The sequence below is a fragment of the Sparus aurata genome, chromosome 4 (assembly GCF_900880675.1).
Source record: "Sparus aurata chromosome 4, fSpaAur1.1, whole genome shotgun sequence".
NCBI lineage: Eukaryota > Metazoa > Chordata > Actinopteri > Spariformes > Sparidae > Sparus > Sparus aurata.
In genome coordinates, this window is record NC_044190.1 from 39,040,079 (window position 1) to 39,054,100 (window position 14,022).

Genomic DNA, 14,022 nt, shown 5'->3' on the forward strand with positions numbered 1-14,022 from the left:
GACATTTTTAACAGTTTTCAGAAATCCATTTCCAACCTGTCCATCTTAATATTGTAAAAATCTCCTCAAGAGCGCTTCATAAACACGACATAGTTCTGTACTCCAACATTAATCGCTGTTATAGAGTGTTTTATCACTAACCCACGTCTCTCCTCCTGCTCGTGCATTAGAAAAGAAAATACACTTTGTTATCCCTGCCCACTTTATCCAATCAGGACAGAGAACGACATAAAAAGGTGGTCCTGTCTGTTTGTGAACATGCAGAGAGACAGAAGAGTTACAGCAGCTTTAACTGAAAGAGATTTCAGATCAATAATCATCAATAACATGGATAGAATGACAAAAGCAGCAGGTGCAGACAAGTATTCAAACAAGTAGAACAGTCTGATAGTTCAGCTCGCTTTTAAAACCACGAGAAGACTTATTTCATGATACATCCGAAATCGAGATGCATATAGAGAATATTCTGAAATCATGATCATGATATAGTGTCGATATATTGCTAAGCTCCACCGTTTATCAATAACTCCAATAATTCAAGGTCATCACAGTAAAAGTCTCCGAGGAGCTTTAAACTGTTCAGGATCGAGTAACAAACCAGCAGCAGCTTTCTGCAAATGTACCACAATCGCACAACACATAAGTAACGTGAGCACGTGTCGCTCGCCGGCCTCCTTCACTTCGGCAGCAGCGGCGCTCGCCCTCCCATCAGCTGAGCGGGTTTGAAGGAAAGTGATGCAGAGCTATTGATATCAGCGGTGGGAGACCTCGCCTTCGACACGCCCACACATCGCATGACTCCCTGCTTCTTTCTAGCACACACCAGCTCACGCATACAGGGTCGTTTCATTGGCATGCATGCACATGCTGCCTTTATTTATAGAAGCTTGAATGCGCACACACACACACACACACACACACACACACACACACTCACTCATTCGGACTGACTCGGCTGTGCTGGGTTACATAACGGTGGCCTACTAAAGCAGCGCGGCACGTGACCTGCGTGAGATGATGTTGAACTCTGCTGAGGGTTAGAGCCGCCATCCTCTCGCTCCATCTCAAACACACACACACACACACACACTCACACACTCTCACACACATGTACGAACACACACCCCTCCCCCGACTCAGACTGACATCACTGCAGGCCTCAAGGCTGCTCTCATCAGCTGGTTGCTAGGCAACCCTTTCGTCCACAGGCACAACCAACGCACATTTAATCTGGGAGGCTAAGAGACAGGGATAAAAAAAAAAAGAAGAAGAAGAAGAACAGAGAAAAAAAATATAAAAATACAAATGTCCAACTAAGAAAAATCTGATGTTCGCGCTGGTGATGAGGCTGATTCTAACATACTGAGGAAGGAAAAGAGGGAGAGAGGAGGAGAGCAGAGGATGGAGGGAGAGAGAAGATGGAGGGAGAGAGGAGGAGAGCAGAGGATGGAGGGAGAGAGGAGGAGAGGGAGCATGTGTGAATCTAGGCCATCTTCTGTGCATCTCTGTTGCCATCTGTTTGACGGCCTCAGAAGCAGGACCACCTTCACCCTCCGCGGGCCTCCTCACATGACGAGGTGCCCTCTCGCTGCCTACAACCTTATCTTCTGCCGCCGCGCCTGGCAACCCTCTCCACACAGCTACAACTCAAAACCCCCTTCTGAGCACGGAGGCAGATAATCACAGACCCCGGCGGCACACGAGTGAGTAGGGCTTAAACTTCATCCGACAAGAGGAACACACACAAACTCCTCAGAGCGACAATCGAACAGGCCAGATTACAAGAGACTGAGAGACTTCAGCGGGACGTTCGGTGTCGCTTTAGGAACGAGCGGCGAACGCTGCAGTTACATCAGGGCAGGACGACATCTGGTTGTTTGATCCTGTTATGAACCAGTTACTGAAGTGAACTGAGCTCATCAGACCAGTCAACACTACTTAAACTACACACACACAGTGAAGCCAGGAGACCTGTTTCTTTAAGCACATGATTCAAAATACAGTAAACAGCAACCACAGAGCTGTAAATTACATTTGCTTTGGACGAGTCTCAGCTGTGTATGATTGTATATTCAGCAGCTGGGGACAACTGTGATGAGTTTTGTCTTTAATGTGGGCAGAAATATTGAAATATTAAACCAAGTTTGAGATTCCTACACCTCACAAAAGCAGCAGCTCAGACCACAAACTGCAACGAATTGGAACTGAAGTCTGTGGGTGCAGCTCTGATCCAAGCTGGGCCAAATACAAGTTGCACATGTAAAGTGTTTTAATTTAAAGTGTTTCCCCCTTATTTTTTATAAATTCCTCATGTAAATCAATGTTTTTCTTTTTTGAAGGAATTGACACATTTTCATACAGAGCACACGCGTGACCGTGAGTTTAAAATGTCCGATTCTGTACGAGCAGTGTTTGCTTTTTGTTTGACTGCTTTGTGAATTCAACTCCCGTTCTTACGCTATTCAAAAGCCCAAGAGGGAAAAACTGGAACATTGAAAATAATCCAACACATATTTCCTGTAATTTTCATCAGGAAAGCTGACGTAAAACAGTTTTCCCAATTTGCAGCTCAAATGTTCAATAAATCTGACATGACTCACATGACTCTAAAATTGAAACACAAAGTACATAATGTCTGATTTCCAGAAATTCTGTGAGCCAAACAATCCTCCCGGCACAGGAGTGAGTGAGTGCATGGCTTGGGGGGAATAAACAGTTTACTTTGAGAAGCTGCCAGCTTCATGCACCTGATACCTCGATGTCATAAAACCACGAACAGCAGAAGGAAACAACCAGACGACTTTTTGTTTTACAGGCAAAGACGTGATGCTTCAGTCACCATGATGCTGTGGTGATGAAGTCATTAACTGAGCTCATTCATTAAGCACTGTGTTTAATCTGTTCCTTTATTTCACTTCAGTTCTTTGCCAAAATGTCTGACTTAACACATGGTGGCATTAAAATGTATTTGGGGTCATATATCAGGTTATCTTGAATACTGAAGCTGCTGCAACACGTCACAATTTTCTTTACCTAAATCCATCTTCTTGCTGCGAAGTGATCTAAACCAAATCTACTCGACAGGAGAAGCATTTATAACGAGTATGAAGAGTCACCCAAGGAACAGTTAAGGAACAGTTCACCCAAAAACGTAAACTCAGTCACCCTCTCTTCCTCCATGCTGATCAAAGTCAGGTGAAGTGTCGTAGTCCACACAACATTTCTGGAGCTTCACAGAAAAACAGTTTTGCAGCATTCTGCTAAACAACTGAAGTTGTTGACGTTGACTAGAATACATGACACCTCCCGTCAGACCCAACAGTCCTCTTCTGTTCTCACTCATAGATACAGACCACCTGTATACACCTGATTTGGTGACCTATCCTCAATCCAAGCTACATGGGAATACATTTAGTAGTTTTTGTGTAATCCTGCTGACAAACCAACCAACCAACCAACCAACATAACCTCCTTGGTGGAGATATAAAACAAAGGAAACAAACATGAAATGGCTCCATACAGCTCGTCCAGCGTAATCTAAGTCTCCAGAAGCCCTGAGATCCCACACTGATCTGAACAGACATTATTTACACCCTCGACATGCTGTCATGCTCTTGCAATCACTTCAAACGGGTTACACGCTAGCACGTTTAGCTTAGCATCTACAGTGAGGATTCCGGCTTTAAAAATGGTGTAAATAATGTCTTTAAAATCAGTGTGGGATCTGAGGGCTTCTGGAGAGTTGGATTACACTAGACAGAGACATTTTATGTTTTTAAACGGCTCGACTGATATTTAGACTGGCTGATATTAGCCTGTGACAGAACTGTCTTATCGGTATAATGTAAATGTCTCCCTACATGGGCTGAAATGAAAACTCTCTTTTAGATATTATAATGCAGAAAAAGATTCTTGCTGTGACAACTGTGTCACAAGTGTCCGATGACCACATTTGAAGGAGCACTGCAAAAAATATCTGCCAATATGTTGATATATTGTTAACGTATTAACATCTGTATCAGCCCCAGAAATCGAGTATTGTTCAGGCTCGAGTTGTTTTAAACACTTTTCAACTATTTCAGTTGTTGGTCTTGCACCAGAAATGTTTTGTGGACGATGAAACTTCACCCGACTTCCCGTCAGTATGGGGGGAAGGGAGATAATGACAGTTCAGTTATTGATGAACGCATGGCAGGGATTCACAGCATTTCAAACACACAAGCGTGGACAGAGGTTGTGGTGTGACGTGGTGGCAGCCGATGGAACGTACCTGTGAAGATGTGAGACACAGAGGACATGAAGAAAGAGGAGATGAAGGAACTACAGGAGACTGAAGAGAATGGAGATGAAGATGGAGAGGCGTGAGCTGAAAGTGAAATGAGTACAAGGAGTAAAGGTCAACAGACACGACTATGAACTGCAGAGGAGGAAAATGAGGATAACATGATAGCATGCGACGTGAAGCATGAAGGAGGGTACGCGAGGCCGGACCTGAGCAGCTGCCGGCCGTCTCACTGTTTGTAATCACCACATCTCAACGTCACAGTGTTGATGTAACAGCAGGAACCCAAAGGAATCAACGCTCTCCCTCTGCTCTCTACACCTCTCTGATGAGCGATGGGACCATTCATACAAAATGCATGTGAGCAGTGAATTATTTATTGTGCTTTTTATTTCCCTCTCATACAGAGGGAGATGTGAGTTTAAAAAACCACGAGATGAGCTGGTTCAGGTGCAGGGTCCACCAAAACGTTGTCCCAGTTACTACAAATTTGACTCCTGCGTGCTCCGGACAGTCTCAAACATGGCAAAGCAAGGAATCAATCTCGTTCTACTGATCTACCACACAGCACCGATCAACAAGTGAACAGCGTTCATGTTCGTATCTATCGCCTAAAGGGACTGCTCTCAATCTCAGACGGTGCGTTGTGCTTTCATCCAAGTAAACATTCGGCTGAGGAATGTGACAGAAAACAGTGTGAATAAATGTCAAACGGATAAAAAAGTGAGAAGATGAGCTGAATGATAAATGATGTCTGCACATGTGCTACTTTACAAACTGAGGATTCAGCTCCCCACAGTGTTTTTCATCGGATCTTCAGGTTAAGAACTTACAGCAGGTCATCAGTGGATCATGACCCAATAACACAGTTACAAGACCTGACAAACTGCTACCATGCTTCAATCAAGAGTAAACCCTCCAACATAGACTACCGGTTTGAAGCCTCAAGTATAAATTCAGAGGTGACCATATTAGGATGAGACGGTGGAGCTGGAGAGCATATCCTGATTGGATCTGACTGAGAACTAGAGGACGTGTCAATCATGAGGTTAACTTGCCCTGAAGCAGGAGTCTTCAACATACAGAGCGTGGACCCTTGACAATGTATACTGTATAAAATCATATTGCATATTAAACAATGATGTGAAGCTAAGTGGCTAGAATCTTTCAATAATATGTAGTTAGCCACATAATCTCAAAAAACATAATTTCTTACGCATGCCCTTTGGTGTCTTATAGCATCCGTGTGCAACAAGCAAAATCTTCCTGCTAGAAAACAATGTGCTGTTACAGATATGTGCTGTTATTTATTGAAACGCTAGGTAAGCTTGCTAACATCAATCATAGACAGCCTCGCTAATTCAGTGTAAACTTAACTTTTTGTTTTGAAAGAATATAAACTTTTGAAATATTATCCAACAGCAATCGGTTGGCCACCCTGCAGCTTCTATGAAGAACCCCTAAGGATTGCAAAGCAGCGTTGATGACCCACACGCTAAAGTATACCGTGCTTTATTGTCTGTTTTACTCTAAATGGGACCATAATTTACTAAATGAATATCACAGGTTTATGGCATTTCTTGAATTTCAGATAAACCTTCACATGACATACAAACAAACCCCTGCAGCTTCACACAACTCAAAACCACCAGCTTAGTTCTAAGACCGAGAGAGTACAAAACCTAAAGCCAACAAGACCCAATAAGCTACCAGAAAAAAGACCCAACTGTCCACACAAATCTGTTGACAGTTTCTTTTGTCATTTATACCACAAAACCTTGAAAATCAAACCCAAAGTATCTGCATGGTGAGATGCATCAAGGAGTAAGAGAGAAAATGTTTTGCAGTATTGTGGCTGAACCAATGCTGTACTAACACTCTTTCAAACAATTCAAATAAATGATATATGAAGTATATGTATAATGAGGCAGTATATTCAAGTGAAGCAGACAGAGCTTATTCAGGTCATGGAAAGCATGAGGCATGGAGAACACAATATCAAAATAACAAAAACTGAGAACCAAGAATTAGTAAACCCTGAGTCATGATGACCTACCTTGCTCCGAAGGCTCCCCTGGTCCCGGTGGGGGAGTCGAGGCTTTCTCCTGGCTTGGCTGGCCTGTCACGGTTCATTTGCTGCAGAATGGAGCTCAGTTCGGTGATGACGGTGTTCTTGGAGTCTGGTGTAGATGGAGGGCTGCGCAGCTCAGGGGGCTGATCGCCCCACAGTTTGGATGTTCTTTGCGTAGGAGTCCTAGGAGGTTCAGAGGATGAGGGGGGAGGGGGAGGGGCCTGAGGTGGTGACCCATAGGACTCCGGGGGCTCTTCAATGAGAGCATCATGATAAAGCGATGTTCTGTTGATGACTGACTTGCCCTTGGGTTTGGGTGGCACAGGAGGCCGATCCACCAGGAAGGCATGCCCGTCTGCAGTGGCATAGAGGCTCTCCAGAGTGCTGTCGCAGAAGCCTCCCTCTGACGACAGCGTGGAGATACTGGAAACGGTGCTGGTGGTCTCCATGTGCTGAGGATCCCCGCTACTGCGGCTGTCTACCTCTTCAATGCCCGAGTCACCTACCCCGGACTCCGGGTCAGGTGGAGGAGGAGGGTATGATGGTGGCATGTTGTTTGTGACCCGTTTGAGTTGATCAGTGACAGGTGGCGGAGCGTGAGCATGGTACGGGGGTAGAGGAGGTCCCCCATTCCGTCTCTGTTGGTGAAGCATCTCTGCAATGGCACTAGCCTGATCATCAGGAATGTCAATACTGTTGGCAAACTCCAGTGGTGGTGGGAGGGGCTCTGTGAAGTCAAAGTCCTCGTCGATGTCAACTGAGGCCAGAGGGGGAGGGGGGATGCGAAAGGGCAGCTTGACCGGTTCATCCAAGGACTCGCCTAAGGGAATGCTCCTCCTCCGCAACGAGGGCGGCTGGGGGTTGACGGACAGAGTTGAAGCTTTGAGAGGATCAGGTTGGTTGGGGTCCTTCAGTTCTGATGGCCTGTTGCTGTCCTGCCCCTCCTCCTGGTTGTTAACCTTGTTGCTGGCGTCTGTGGTGTGGACCATCAACAGCCCGGCTGACTTTGGCTGTGACGTGTCTGCCACATCCGCTGGCGCACTTTTCCTCTCCTCAACTGCCTGATGCTGCCGTTCTTCTCGTGCCCCGTCAGACTCATATTTCTGCTCTGTCAACTGTCTCCTCAGGCCACCTCGGCCGGGCCGCCCCATGGTTGCAGTGGAGATTGCAGCGAAACTTGTCTCGATCCCAGAGCGTAGTTTGGTGTCAATAAACAGCGGTTGGTTGAGGTCTGGTTTGTGGCTTGGCTGAATTGGGAGGGACTGGGCTTCATGCTTGGCAGATTGCTGAACCTGAGGAGGATTTTGTGGCTGATTCTGAGGATGGTTCTGTTGCTCCTTCATTGCCCGGTCACGAGCTGCCAGGGCCAGAGCGAGTGGAGAGTTAGGGTCCAAGGGCTTGCCGGTGACAGGATGGAGGTAGGTCCCATTGGCCCTGTAGTGGCTCTTAGGAGGAGTGGATGGGAGACTTACAGGACTGTCCAGGTTGGGACACTGGCCTGTTCTGGTGTTAAGAGGCTCCCGCACCACTGTAGGCTCAGGAGTGTTGAAATCAGTCATGTTGCCACTGCCGCCCCCAACAGGGGGCCCGAGCTGTGCCGCTGAAGGCGCCAGTATCCTTCTAAGCCGCTCGTCGCTACTGAACATGCCTTCATCGATGGATTTTGACTGGCGAAGGCGAGGGGTTGGGGTGGGACTACTAAATTCATCATCCCCCATGTCTATTGACTGGAAGGCAATTGAGTGCTTTTTTGCCTCTAACCTCTTCTCCCGGTCCCGTACTGCCCCGGCAATAGCTGCTGCAAACGGGTTGCCTAGAGACATAGGATCTTCAGGACGCAAACCTCCGCTTCCACCTACAGTGGGCGTGAGGGGTGGGTGTTCAGGGGTGGTGGGCTCGATCTCCATACTGCTACCCTGGCTGCTCTTGCCACTGCTGCTGGTGGAGGGCTCCTTAACGATGATAGTGGGGATGGGGATGGAGGAGCACGTTCGTTCTACAGGTGTGGTAGGCATGGAAACCGGGCCTGAGGGGCTTGCTGGCACGCGACATGTTTTCTCAGGACTGTCCTCAACATTGGACTGCTTTACTAGCATTCCCTTCCTACGCGCCGGTTTCGCTGGCACATACAGTGTCTTATTGCCCACCTCGGAGTAAGGGTTCTCTGGCACTGGTGTGCGCCCTCGAGTGCGTGTGCTTTCAAAATGCTCTGAGCTCTGGCGGAAGTAGCCACGCCTTAACGTACTGGCGTCTGTGGTTCGGCTAATGGTTGTCACCGCATTGGGTGAGTTCTGGGTGAAGCTGGGTCGTGTGGTGCCGTAGCTCTTGGGTGTAGGTCCAGCAGCTGAGTTGTAGGCAGGTGGCGATGGCGGTGAAATGGCTGGGGGAGGAGGAATGTCCTCTGAGGTGTCAGGCATAGAGAGGCTGCGGGCGAACTTGAGTAGGGGAGGTGTGAGATATCCCTGTTTCTCATCCTGCGATGCATCTGGGAGAAGTGGAGCAGAAAGAAAAATTATGTGAGGACCTGAGGGAGACATCCCTATTTTTTATTTCCAGCATGGCCTCCTCTTTCAACAGGAAACGTCTCATTCACTGATGTGAGCTGTTTCTTAACCTTTATTTATCCAGGCAGGGGGTTCCTGAAATCGGTGGAGGCCAGAAAGAAAAGTGGCCAACTATAAGATGTTACAGCACCAAGTGGGAATTTCCTGGTGAGTTAATTTGACCAATTACCCTCCAACTGTTGTGTTGAAAAAAGAAACAAGGACAAGAATAAACATTTAGATTAAAGGTCAAATGATGAATTGAGATGTGTTCCAAATAGTAGCCATGGAGTTGTATAAATTAAAAAGGTGTCATGTCAAGTTATCTCAATTTAAAGACATTCACAAATGTACACATGTTTTGAAACAATGATAAATTCAGGTTTAGAGCAGCCTCCTCAGTATATAGACGTGACTAGGCTGTTCATCCATCTTTCAGAAGATGCTTGTTTCCTTCCTTTCCTATATACAGTTACACAATTCTTTAAATGTTAAAGTTGGGGGAGGAAGCACCTTGCTCAGGTCAATGAGTGACATCATATACTTCACAGATATCAGCATTTCCCAAGTGACACCTTTCCCCAGAGTGTCATCAAACGAAAACAAGCTCAAAGTGCTTTCATGGCAGTTCAAGCAAAATAAAAAGACATTAAATTTCTGTCATAATAATGATGGCACTGCAAATCAAAAAAGCTTTGAGTAATATTAGCCTGCATGACGTCCCTCTAGTTCAGCAGTGAGAATGAGGTCTCAGCATTTGCTCAATGACCTCCAATATTATCGCCTGAAAGCACACTTTGCTGACTGGATCATTCTAATTTATCTATAATTAGCTTTAATATTGAGCACACAGAGCAAGTCCTCCGAGCATTAATAAAATATTACGACAAGCTAAAAGCACCAGGTGCTGGAGTTCACAACTCAAGCTGACACACACCATGCCCTCCAACACACACACACACACACACACTGTATACACAACATACCTATGGACTTTTGCTTTTTCATCGTCCCCTTCTCAGGTATCCCCAGGAAAGCCCCTGGCACAGTGGGTGGCACCACTGCAACTCCCTGGCGGTCATGATACAAGGACTGCAAACCAGAAAGTTGTTAATGACACACCCAAAAACACACATCATCGGCTCCCTAATAGCATTTGGTTTCAGATATCTATCATTAAAAAAGACACTATAAAATAAACTGTTTTTTGTCTGTATTAAATTCAAAGAATTGTATTGAGGAAGTTCAATCTGTGGAGGAAGCAAACAACCAAAAACATTCTAGTCAAAAGACATTTAAAAGTTTTGATTTATAAAATATGGCCAGAATTTGAGCTCCAAAACAACAGTAACTACCCTAACTGCTAATCTTTGCTAGCTATTTTTGGATGTAGCTGGGGAGCTAGCGACCCTATTAGCTGATGGAAGTCTGCCTGGATCACAGAGCAAGTCATTTTGGGCAACTAGGCTCTACTGCGTCCAAGTAAAAGAAGTGGACAGCAGACTGGGACTGAACACACCAGCCACAGTCAGTTTGAAGACAGGGAGTACAGTACAGAGGTGATTTACAGAGGCTCTGACAAGGACTATGACTCCGGGGACGAGAAGACACGGCGGACATGAGCAGCGGGTGAGAAAACAAACCAAGACTGTTTTGTTAAGTTTTATTCAGTTTGTATGAAGTGTGTTTAACGATGAGATAACGAGGCGATTGAGCTCGTTTTAGAGTAATTAAGGAGTTAATTAGTTAGTGTGGTTGTACTTTGCTGTTGGGAAAGAATATTTCTGTTCTTGCATTTTTAAGTTTATTTTGTTTATTTATTCAGTTAAGAGAGATTTTAAAATGTGGCATACATCTTCTAACTGAAACTACCTGGGGATCAGAATATTACCTCTTGACAACAAAGTGGTATTACTGTTGTTTGTTCACACTCTGTGCAGGATGTATTTTATATTTTGAATGTTTAGACTTAAATTCAAGCCATATCTTACATAATATAATCCACTAAAACCCCAAACAAGAGCTCAACAGCTTCAGAATCCCAAAGTAACGCCACAGTGTACTTTACATTCTGTGTAACAAATAATCAAATGTTCAGTTCAGTTTTCTTTACTTACATTCATGTCAGCTTGCGTCACCAAACAGCGACTGGATGGGCGTGGTTTGATTGTAGCAATCTTCATATCGACAGGTGAGGTCTTCTGCGCGTGTGTCATCTCTTCAACTTTGTCTGCAAAAATAAAACAAGCGGTGATGAGCAACAGAAACGACGAGGGCATGACATAATTTGCAAAGCCTTCGAGGGGTTTTTTATGGGCCAAACGCAAGCTAATCATTCACAGTGACCCTTTCCTGTGTGTCCACACTGGGTTGCGGATGAAACTGAAACAAAAAACACTGAAAGAAAATTTTGTGGAGGGGGGCACAGGAGGACTTTGATGAAATGCATCGGGGTGCGTCCAGCCTCGCAAGCCGTGCAAGCTCTTTCCAAACAGCCGACTCAGCAGCATCATCCAACTCTCAGGGTCGTTGCCTCATTGAATGTAAAATGAGCAATGAATGTGAAGTCTGTCAAGTTTGCCGTTATCTTTCTCAGTCTGATTTTCTTTCATGAGCCTGCTACGTGGGAAAGGTGTCAACGGCAAATTTGGCAGAACTGAACTTCCCTCTGGTGTGTGATGATGCCATCAGATAAGAGTCCACCTAAAGGGTTTATGCTAACAGAAGCTACATGCTAGCCCTGATCTAGCCTCCTTGCTCTATCACCTCCCTGCGTCCCCTAGCTCGGTCTTGGATGTAGAAAGCTTCCATGCATTAGGGGGAGTGATTACTTAGAGTGACTTGGAAAACAATCCTCTTCTTCTGCGCATCTACACACAGAGGAGAGGAGTGGGGGAAAGGGGAGAGGTGGGGAGGGGAGGAAAGGGGGAGGAAAGGAACATCAATGACCTTCACTACGGTTAGAGCTAAAACACAAAAACACACACAGAACAGAAAAAGTGCACATTTCCTCTCTCTCTCCGATCGCTCTCCCGGTTGGATTGCAGCTACGGCTAATCAGACAACATGCAACACGGTTGCCCTGGAAACCTATCTGTGAGTGAAACATTTCCTGGAATAAACCTCCCCCTCCTCACACAAACACACACAGACAAACACACATACACACAAACACAAACACACATACGTAAACACAGTTACACACACACACAAGCCTGCAACAGAGGAGGAAAAAAAAAGAGGCACACATGAAGAAGAGACATGACAAACCTTTACAGTTCAGGTAAAGTGAACAAACATTGACATACAGCGACTGTTTTGTTGTCATTTCACATTTTTTCTTTACATATGCACAAACACTCACAGACAGAAAGACGCACGAGTAAAACATTCTGTCATTCCTCATTAAAGGTCTGCTGCTATGTTCCTCTGCATCTGAAGCTCCAGGAGGAGTAAATATGTGAGGTCGCTCCTGCTCCTGCACGAAGGGTTTAGGAAGCACTCTGAGGCGAACTACAGCTTTAATCAAACGTGACTACTCAGCATCCACACGGTGCGATATTGAGTCAAAAGAAAGAAGAAATAATCTGTGGTTGTGAACAAGGGACAGAGGAGTTCAGACATCTTTCTATTCTACATCACTACGACATTAAACCATGCACCAACAACATTCAGAACACGATGTTCAAAACATCTGCAGTAAAAAAATCTACAAATCATGCAAAAACTACGGGCAACACCATTCAGTTGCACTGGAAGTCAAATATCAAAATCAAATCCTTGTAGAGATATTAAAACAAACTGTCAACATGTACAACAGTGTTAGTGGGAGGGGAAGATACGTGACAGATATCAATCATTGGATCAGAGTGAAACATGCCTACAGGAACTTACCACCTTTCTTTTTCCTTAGAGTTGCTTAAAGGGGCGACACAAAAAGATTTCTGAGTCTTTAAAGCACAAACACAGACTCAGTCCTCCTCCCAAGATCAACACAGATCTACTCGTGCACTTTTTTAATCTATGTGTCCTCCTGCAGCAGATGCAAACGTTTAGTGCATCCCATAATGCACACGCGCTACAGAGCCGTACTATCACTACTATAAATGCAGTAAAGTAAAGAATGAAACGCAAATGTGTCAAATAAGCAGCTCTATAAAGAACATGCTGACCGCAGGAATCTTTCTGTCAGCAATTTTCTGCAATCTAAGTGGACTCCCTCCGCTGTCATTTATTTATTCATTCACCTTTCATCTCCTGCTCGCTCGCTGCACACCTCCGACACACGGCGCAGAGCTGCACTTATGACTGATTGATCCAGAAGCGTATACTCTGAATCACAAGCTGCTATTCAGAACAATGTGCACACCAATCAGGCTAAAACTAATGATGTTTTTATTAATCATTTTATCTATATTGTCACAAAATTCAGCTCGAAATGAACAATAAGTTCTCTCAGCTCGGGATAACATCTTTTAATTGGTTGTCGCCGCAACAAAAGTCCCAAAAAACAATTAACACTGCAGCTGACGGTTGTTTCCAAACTAATTCTTCAATTATTTTTTCGGCTAATTAATCAGCTGTTTGGGACAGAAAATGTCGAGAAGTGTTTCGTCCTTAAATGTCTTGTTTTGTCCACAACATGAAGATTTTCAGTTTACTGTCAGAGAGGAGGAAAGAAACCAGAACATATTCACATTCAACAAGAATTTCCCTCAAAAAAAAAAAAAATCAATAACAGCAATTTATCAAGTAGCTGACAACTGATCGATTAATTGCTCGAGGCCTGAACACAAATGTATTCAGATTACAATTAAACAAACCAATTACCAGTTATTTGCTTCACTTTTTGACAAATGATTTAACACCTGGTGTCACTCAGTGTATCCAGATTACATTCAGTAATTATCTCAGTATAAGTACATTTATAATGCTGACAGCTTAAAACAAGCAATCTGATAAAATACCAAACGTGTCTGACACCGACTGCAACTAATTCGGTGTCACTCCTCCTGAGTATTTCTGGCCCGCTTCCCTCGTAACGAGTCGACTCAGTGAGATTTTAACAGCTACAAGATTATTTCACATTTTCAGACCGTTACCACGGCTACAGAATGGAAACGTAT

At 44.8% G+C, this 14,022-nt stretch overlaps 1 protein-coding gene across 8 annotated transcripts in view; it reads right to left on the bottom strand.

Annotated features, from left to right (window-relative positions):
* The window catches only part of shank2b (SH3 and multiple ankyrin repeat domains 2b), a 215,086-nt gene that overhangs the window by 10,641 nt on the left and 190,423 nt on the right, over positions 1 to 14,022 (bottom strand). For 3 of the 8 annotated variants that reach the window (XM_030414027.1, XM_030414022.1, XM_030414021.1), the window contains 5 exons: positions 12,791 to 12,814; positions 11,728 to 11,766; positions 11,014 to 11,126; positions 9,883 to 9,988; positions 6,339 to 8,838 (listed from right to left, as the gene is read on the bottom strand). In XM_030414027.1, coding sequence (XP_030269887.1) covers positions 6,339 to 8,838; positions 9,883 to 9,988; positions 11,014 to 11,126; positions 11,728 to 11,766; positions 12,791 to 12,814 — 2,782 coding nt within the window. The remainder of the gene's footprint in view (positions 1 to 6,338; positions 8,839 to 9,882; positions 9,989 to 11,013; positions 11,127 to 11,727; positions 11,767 to 12,790; positions 12,815 to 14,022) is intronic. The other 5 variants (XM_030414028.1, XM_030414024.1, XM_030414023.1 and 2 more) reach the window with 2 other exon arrangements.